The sequence below is a fragment of the Podarcis liolepis genome (assembly GCF_965112155.1).
Source record: "Podarcis liolepis genome assembly, chromosome: 4".
NCBI classification, from domain to species: domain Eukaryota; kingdom Metazoa; phylum Chordata; class Lepidosauria; order Squamata; family Lacertidae; genus Podarcis; species Podarcis liolepis.
The window spans coordinates 73,571,391-73,580,424 of NC_139558.1; the positions used below are offsets into that span (position 1 = coordinate 73,571,391).

A 9,034-nucleotide genomic window follows, 5' to 3' on the forward strand; every position below is an offset into this window, starting at 1 on the left:
AAGAACACTTCCCTCTGGAGAGACCCGAGAGAGGTGGGGATACATTGATATTTGCTGCTGCTGGGTGCTTAGTGTATGGGCAACTGTGAGGGAGTGCCATCAGCTGGGTCTTTTTCCATGTTGTGAACCTGAACTCAGTAGTTCCTCATAATTTGGGGGGACTCAGCTGGCTGGCTGGGGATATTGCTACCAATAAGAAACAACTTGCCTTTCCATTGGAAATTATCCAGCTACTGTTTTGTTCTGCTCCTCTGGATTTGATGCTTAAATGAAGAACATGTCAAGCGTCTGGCCAGTACAAGAAGCTCTGCTTCCCCTAGACTACCTCAGGGTCTGATGAGTGCTCACCTGGGTTTGTGGCCAACAGCCTCCCTCCTGAGTCCCTCCATCGGCATATTTTCCTGTTTTGGAGAGAGATGCTGCTACCAACTCCATAAGGGAGGGTGGTTTGGATGCTTATCTAGTATGAGGAAGAGATGAAGGATATTCAAAAGTCCTGCTTTACATACAGGTAGACCTTTTCTCAGGGAGTTCTTACTGCTTTACTTACGTGTCTTCCTGGCTATTCTAGAGGGTTCCCCAACTCTTGGGAGCTGAATGGGGGGGGGGTGGAGTGCCACAGGCTGCAGAGAGGGAAATTGGTGGACACCCCCTCCCCTCCTCTCTAGTGAATCATAGAATTGGAAGAGACCACAAGGGCCATCGAGTCCAACCCCCTGCCAAGCAGGAAACACCATCAGAGCACTCCTGACATATGGTTGTCAAGCCTCTGCTTAAAGACCTCCAAAGAAGGAGACTCCACCACACTCCTTGGCAGCAAATTCCACTGTCGAACAGCTCTTACTGTCAGGAAGTTCTTCCTAATGTTTAGGTGGAATCTTCTTTCTTGTAGTTTGGATCCATTGCTCCGTGTCCACTTCTCTGGAGCAGCAGAAAACAAACTTTCTCCCTCCTCTATATGACATCCTTTTATATATTTGAACATGGCTATCATATCACCCCTTAACCTCCTCTTCTCCAGGCTAAACATGCCCAGCTCCCTTAGCCGTTCCTCATAAGGCATCGTTTCCAGGCCTTTGATCATTTTGGTTGCCCTCCTCTGGACACGTTCCAGTTTGTCAGTGTCCTTCTTGAACTGTGGTGCCCAGAACTGGACACAGTACTCCAGGTGAGGTCTGACCAGAGCAGAATACAGTGGCACTATTACTTCCCTTGATCTAGATGCTATACTCCTATTGATGCAGCCCAGAATTGCATTGGCTTTTTTAGCTGCCGCGTCACACTGTTGGCTCATGTCAAGTTTGTGGTCAACCAAGACTCCTAGATCCTTTTCACATGTACTGCTCTCAAGCAGTATCAAAATCACACAGACAGCCATTGGGTCCCACTCTGAGATATCAAAAGAAGTATAAACTGTACTGTCTAGAAAGCATGCATCCTGCTCTCCAGGTGAAAGTAATTCTATGTTTGTGATTTTAAAATTGTCTGCAGGTGGGAATACATGCATTCTCCTCCGGAGAATTCCAGGGAAGCTGAAATCCTAGAAGTTTTGCGCCATCCAAAAGACTGGGTGCCCTGACAAGCTGCGTCGGCTGCACTCCGCCAGCCATGAAGAAAGGACACAAACTCCTGCCTGCTTGCTCATCAAGCTGCCATTGTGTGGCAGTTAGTTTTTTATCTACTTATTCTCTTTATCATGTGCCTTAGAAATAGCGTTTCGATTTTGTTATGTGTAAATATCCATTTTAAAAGCCACAAGCTGCTCTTGGCGGGAGGATCACTTGACCATTTGTACCAGTATGATACACTGCTGAAAATGCAACAGGCTTGGTGCAGAGGCAGCCCAACAAGGTGAAATGCGCTCAAAATGTGGTCGGCACACACTGCCCTAAAACTCTGCACCAGCTCCTAAGGTTTAGACCCAAAGCTGTTTTTCCAGGAACCTCCCTTGATTTACCCTCCTGATTGGCATGATTCTTTTATAGGCTATCTTAGCCCATTTCAGCAGATAAGAGTTGCTTTCTCTTTAAATCCACTTTGTGTCCTATGGGGTCATGTATTTTAAAGCTTGTCCTTTTGACCTGCAATAATTTCTCGAATGAGTAATATGATGGGGAATGTTTTGCAATTAGAACAATGTAAAAGAAATTTGGACAGGGGTTTCCTGTCACTAGATCACCAGTTCAGGTTCCTGTAATATGCGTTCACAAACAGTACTGCATAAATTACCTTATATAAAGTACAGTGCATTATGTTGGGGAAAGGGCCGTAGCTCACTAGTGAAGCGGATCCTTTGCAAGCAGAAGTTCAATTCCTGGTTTCTCCTGTAGGGAAGAGGGAATCCTTTTGTGTGTGAAACTCTGGAGACTAGCCTCTGTCAGTCATTGTCATACAATATTGAGTTAGATCGACCAAGGGTCTGATATTGTATTGGGCAGCTTCCTATGTTCCTACATATTTGAACATGTGCAAGTTTTTTGAACATTTGCCCAGCAGATGCACAGAGTAAGTAACATTTCTCACTTGCTGGATGAATTTTTTTCAGCCTTTGCCCTCTAGAAGCCTTAACCTAGTCCGAGGGAGGCGTTTCTACAGGCCCAGAAGCATGGCTAAGAGCATCCGAATAGGGTTGGGCAGTGACAGCTTGGACCAATTTTAGAAGTTGTGCCCTCTTTGTATTCCCCACATTTGTAAATAAAATGAAAAAGCTGCATGGAATAGACAATGCATACCTTTCGATTTTCAGTTCTGTCTCGTATTAACATTTGCAAGTGATTCATTCCAAACCTAAAAGTGAGCCTAGGGACACTTGGAAAACGACCGTAAACATGTAGACCATAGAAAGCTTATTTTTATACCCCTTCTCAGCCCAAAAGGCCCCCAAAGCCTCAATTAATTCAAATTGATCCTGTCTGGGTTGGCAGAATGTACTGTAGGGATGTGTGGTGATAAAAGAATGTCAGCTCAGAATGTCTTAAAAAGAGCAAAACATACTTCTTTCACATCAGATTTATGAAGAAAGGATTCTCCCATCTCAGGTTTACTGCACCTGCACCTTGTCATGAAAGGCTTTTCTTAAACACCAAGGCTTAGATTTTACATGTGGAAATGGCTCTATGCCTGTGGTATGATGTTCTTCTACTTGTATTGTAGCGAAGGTCACAATACGTTTTTAGTAACTGAGCTGGAGTGTGCTTCCTTAGAATTTTAAGTGGTTGGTTTGTTTTTGGCAACGCCTTCAGTTGTCTCCCTTACTAGAAACCTAGCAGCAGGGGTGTAACATTCATGATCTGTTAGCCATGCTGGCTAGGGCTGATGAGAGTTGGTGTCCAACAACATACAGAAGGCCACAAATAAACTCCCCTCTGGATTTAAAATTTTCCGTAGTATATTCTGCACTACACTATGCACTAGTATAAAGTAAACCCGCTAGAACTCATTAGGGCACTTCTGAGTAAACATACATGGGATATTTGCCTTGAGCTTTATGGGTTTCAGAAAATGGATCAGCTCTTTTGTGCAAAAGTTAGTTTTGTGTTTCTGTGTGAATGTGTGTCTTCAATTGTTCCTCAGTTTTTCACCCAGTGCAGAAAATGGAGGAATCTGCGGCAACGGAGAAGCTGGAAGAGTCAGAGAAATTCCCAAGGCTGCCATGTTTTGTAGATTTGACCGAATCCTTGATGATATTCTGCCTCCAGCAACATTTGAAAGTTCCCAGTATCATGTGCTAAGCGTATTGCTCCAATGCTCCAATGCAGTAGCAATGCTATGATTGTTTACATTGCTACCTTTTGAATCTTGAATCAGAAAAAAATGCACTAGTGTTCGTTGGCTGTAACTATTTGAAAATATTGCTCAAGTTTTGCACAACAGTGTTTCCAATTTCTTCCAAAATTTCTCCCCACCCCAATCATTTAAAACCCCTGGTTTAAAAGGGGAATTTTCCCCCTTGAATTTTTCCGTGTCTTCCATTCTCCCTCCTGCACAGCCTTCAAATCTACAAAACCTAAGAACTTATTTAGTGCTCTTACAAAATGCTGTTGACTTTAATGTTCTGTTTGCCAGCAGAACTTCACATCCTTTACTGTGAAACTGAATAAAGCGGCTGAGGCTACAAACCTGTGTGCTGGTCATTTTTCTTTCAGGCTTTAGGGAGCTATGTTTTCTAGTAATCATCACAGGTGATGAAAAGTCATGAGTAGGTAGTTAGTAATTTAAGTGGTTTATTCTATAGAAAATACAAAGGCAATGTGAACATGGGACCATTCCCAGGAATGGATTCCTCATCGGTGGTCTTGCATGCACATTGATGTGATGGTTCTTGGGCCCCTGATGTGGCTCGTGCCAGCCTGGTGGGTTCCTCCCTGGGCTTGTGAGCAGGTAATTCATCCCACCCCTCCTGATCCAACCAGCTCCTCTAGGACATCTCAGAACTCAAGACACTTAAGAACCACCCAGATAACTTCATTTGCTCATGCATCCTTCATGGGACACGTTTTCTATATAACTTCGTTGTTTATATAAATTCGTGTATATATCATTTATATTTTTTGAAAGTTATCAATCAGGCTGCCCACTATTGTACCTCATATTCAAAAGCAAAACTTAAATTTCACTCTTCTAACAGTTCAGTTTTTGTGGCATTTTGAAGCAGACCAGTGTTTTGAAAACACACTGCTTTAAGTTTTGACTCTTGCTTCTGGCACATGGATGACCCTAAGCAATATTCAAAATTATGCATTTAATATATTTATATCCTGCCTTTCTCCCAAGTTGGGATTTGACTACCTTCTCAAACAGCAGCGGTAACTTCAATTTATTGCTGAAGGCGCAGACACACCAAAACAAATAGTGCTTTTATTTGCCATAAGATCTCTGCTCTGTGAGGGTGGGATGTACCCACTCATCCAAAATGCATCTTAAGTGGCGGTTCTGTATTAACTTTTAGGTTTTGTGAAAGTTGGAAAACACACTGCTGTACACAGCTATAGGTAATCTGAGAACAACTTTTAAGAAAGCAAGCTGAGTGTGTTTTGGAGTATGCTCCCTAGGGGGAATTCTGCTTTTCTTCATATCCGTTGCTTTCAATGAATGATGTAAAAAAAAATAATGTGCTCAACGCCCTACATTAAGTTGTTAATATTTAAGATTCTTTTTTGGCTTCCCTGATTTTGTTTTACTCAGTTTCCTGAGTGTCACCAAAAAGATTCTACTTACAGAAAGCCCCCAGCAAAGATGCCTTCTATTTTAAGATACCTGTTAAATTTTCTATATAAACTAGACTAGGTCCATTGAAAAGTGTTTTAAATAAGAAAAAGCAAAAGTTTCAATAAATACCATGCAACTAGGTGTTGTATTGGATTAAGAAAGCTACCCTGTGACACCAGGGGCTTAATTCAACTGCAGGAAGGGTGGAGAGGAAAGTAAAATATTCCCCACCATTAACATGCAACATATTTATTAAATCTTACGATCTAGTTTCTTTCTTTACGTTTTCTGAATAAGGAAGAGGCAGGAGAGATGTCAGAGCAATGGGTGGTCTTCTATCTAGGCTAAAATGATAACATATGTGTGAGAAACCATCCGATACCTTTATACTTCTACAGAAGTAAAACTATATAGGCTGTCATCAGAAGAAAAATATTTCCAAATAGTATAAATGCATGCAGAACACAAAGGTTAACAGGACCAAGACCAAAAAAAAAACCACAGAAGGAATGCGGGTAGTTAATGAATCAGAAGGAGGCTTTTGCTTTGCTTAATGAACAGTATTAAACAATTTAATTACAACCTCCAGCGAAATGTTAAAGACTGCATCTCTCACTGCTAATCGTTTTCAAGTACGCTTTTTCACGAGAAATTTTCCAGCTCAGCGGTGGCGCGCCGTGATCGTATAGTGGTTAGTACTCTGCGTTGTGGCCGCAGCAACCTCGGTTCGAATCCGAGTCACGGCAAAAGTTTTCACCTTGTTTTCTGGGCCTTAACAAAGCGGAATAGAAACCTGATACAGTAACCACCTTTTGTTTCCAATTGTTGCTTCTTTTTCCCCTTTTAGAAATGTTTCCCGTTTTTCTAGAGGAAAAGGATGCAAAGGGGTCCTCTTTTCTCCAGCCTCTCTAACGCAATTTATCAGGGGCGCACAGAGCAAACCATTAAAAAAGAAACCATTTTAGTGCATTGGAGACATGACGCAGAAGAAAGAGATTTTATTTATACATACTGTGTAGAAGCCAACTGCAGGGCAGACACCGTCCTGGAGAACAAAGTAAAGCCTATGGGGAAATTTCCATGAATAAATATAAAAATAAAGCAACTGTATCTGTAAAACTTACGTTTGCCCCAAGGGGAGAAAAGTAGCAAAGAAAAATTAGCTGGCCCGTACGGGGATCGAACCCGCGACCTTGGCGTTATTAGCACCACGCTCTAACCAACTGAGCTAACCGGCCATAGCTGAAAGAACCGCTTAGATTTTGCCCCTTCCAGAAATTCAATGCTAGTGTGAAGTTTTGTTTTTTTCGAGATTAGACTACTTTACTGTATATGCAGCACTTTGAATTTCCCCTGATGCCCGCACTCTGAAAACACGCATATTTTTCTCATTGCCAAGGGAAATTGGGGCGGTTGCCTGCCCGATCTCATGCACAGGCAGCGGCGGAGAAAAGCAGAAACCCAGGGGAATAATCGCTGCTTGTTTTTCTGCAAAGAATGAATGGTGAGCTCACTGCCGCTTCTGCAAGCGAGGGACCTTCAGCTGGAAGGATCCGAGGTGACAAGCGGAATGCACACGAAGAGGGAAGCGAGTTTCACAATTTTATCGTATAGGTATATTATTTATTTATTATAGGTATATATTATTTATATTTCTTAGGTATATTATTCCTTCTGCAAGACCTGAAGCAAACAAAATTAGGAGCTTATTCGGAAGGATCCCGGGTTGGGTTCTGGGGTGCATTTTCCTTGAAATCTCCTAAATCTCATATCGTGGAAGGGGAAAATTGGGTTGCAATTCATCGAGCCTTACCTGCATTGACTCCTATTATGTTCCCCACAAAGGGGAGGGTGGGTCTAGTATATATCATGCTCATAGCTGTCAACTTTTCCCTTTTCTTGCGAGGAATCCTATTCGGAATAAGGGGGGAAAGTTGACAGCTATGAATTCATGCTAAATAAAGCAAGATGTTGTTGTTATTGATTTGGCTTGTTGTGGGGTATTTGTAAAATAAAAATAAAACAAAAAACCACATTTATGAAGCACTTTTTTTTTTAACTAAGGTCTGCTAAGTGACAAGATAAGGCCGTCTCTGCCCACACACGCATAATTTAATAGTCATACAAAATGAAAGGGAAGGGAAGAGGAACATCAGAATATAAGAAGAGCTTTGCTGGATCGGTTCAGCGACCACCCAGTATCACCATAGTGGCCAAACAGGTGCCTTTTGGAAACCAGCAAACAGGACTTGAGCACAACAGCACTTTCCCATCCTGGCATTTAAGACATTCCTACATTGTGAAATGCAGTAGTTGAATTATTCTTTAGGGGAGGCCTCAATAAAGGTATGATGTAACAATAGGCGCCGTGGCTTAGCTGGTTAAAGCGCCTGTCTAGTAAACAGGAGATCCTGGGTTCGAATCCCAGCGGTGCCTTGAGAGTTCCTTTCATTCTTCTAGTTTGAGCTTTTCCCCCACCTAAAGAGGTACAGGGGCTGCATCATCATATGATTATTCTAACTATGGTTTTTGCTCTGTGGCATCTCAGCTTGAGCAAAGCGTTCCTGTCCCAAGAAAAGGAAGCGCCCAAAGTGAAAGCACAAACCTCAAGCCGGCCGTTGATGTGCAACAGAGAAAGCCGCACGCTATCAATCAATCAATCAATCAATCAATCAATCAAACAAGCGGGCTGCCCCGTCCAGCCTAAGTCGGCTCGTCCTTTCAGGGGTCGTTCCCAGCCCAAGGCCAGAAGGTGCAGAAAGTGATGCCCATCAACCTCATCTTCAGATAGCTACAGAATAGGTCCAGAATTCAGGTGTGGCTGTATGAACAGGTGAACATGAGGATAGAAGGCTGTATTATTGGATTTGATGAATATATGAACTTGGTTCTGGATGATGCTGAGGAGATTCACTCCAAGACAAAATCAAGTAAACAGCTGGGTCGAATCATGTTAAAAGGAGACAATATTACTCTTCTATAGAGAAATAGCTATTGAGTCTGTTTTGCTTATTATTTTAATTTTTAAACCTATAGAAGAAAACATGCAGTGGTTTAATGGTATCACTCCCAATTCTACCATTGGTGTCTGAAGAGTGAAGAATGAAGCCAGTTACTTAATTTGTGCTTGCATAATTTTCAATAACTTTTCTACATTGGTGTTGAATGGTAGTTCTTTATAAATAAAACTTTTTATTAGTAAACAAACAAACAAACAAACAAGCTACTCCTCTCAACTGCCTCACTCAATGCTCGCTTACTCACACCTAAGTGGCAGGGCTCAATACCAAGGGGGCGCTGCAAAGAATGTGCATCTGAGCATGTGCAAAGTGCCTGTATTTCACCGGGGCCAGCAAACATGCCTCCACCTCGTCCTCATATCAAACTTGAGAGGGCATGGAAGCCTTGGTTTCCATGCAATGGGGGATGATCTGAAAGGGCTCGTGTTCCTTTAAGAAGAATCCCAGGCTCGTTTCGACCGCAGACCGTCTCTCCAGATCGCTTTGCTTCTCGCCTCTGCTAGCAGCTTCTGCAGCAATTAGGCATTGCTCCCGCAATGTCTTACTGAAATGGGGTGGGGGCACCTCTTTGGTCCCCGCTCTGTGCTTCTGACCCTCTGGCGGCCGCCTTGGCAATATATCGTTCAGAAAAGTTTAATAAAAATATTTCTTTCCTCCAACCTCTGAACACTACCTTAAATGGCAATAATAATAATACAGGAGCGAAATATTGTTTCGAATACGTAATATTTCAATTATTCGCAAAACACATCGCAGATTTAAAAAGAAACTACCTAGGAAAATGCTGGCTGTTATTAGCACTGAAA

The 9,034-nt window shown here is 42.4% G+C and overlaps 1 protein-coding gene across 1 annotated transcript in view; it reads left to right on the top strand.

The window, feature by feature from the left end:
• Positions 1 to 4,118, top strand: part of CPOX (coproporphyrinogen oxidase) — an 11,456-nt gene extending 7,338 nt beyond the window's left edge. Inside the window, exon 7 of the mRNA XM_083500586.1 lies at positions 1,492 to 4,118. Coding sequence (XP_083356712.1) covers positions 1,492 to 1,579 — 88 coding nt within the window. The 3' untranslated portion in view covers positions 1,580 to 4,118. The remainder of the gene's footprint in view (positions 1 to 1,491) is intronic.
• Positions 4,119 to 9,034: the final 4,916 nt, after the last annotated feature.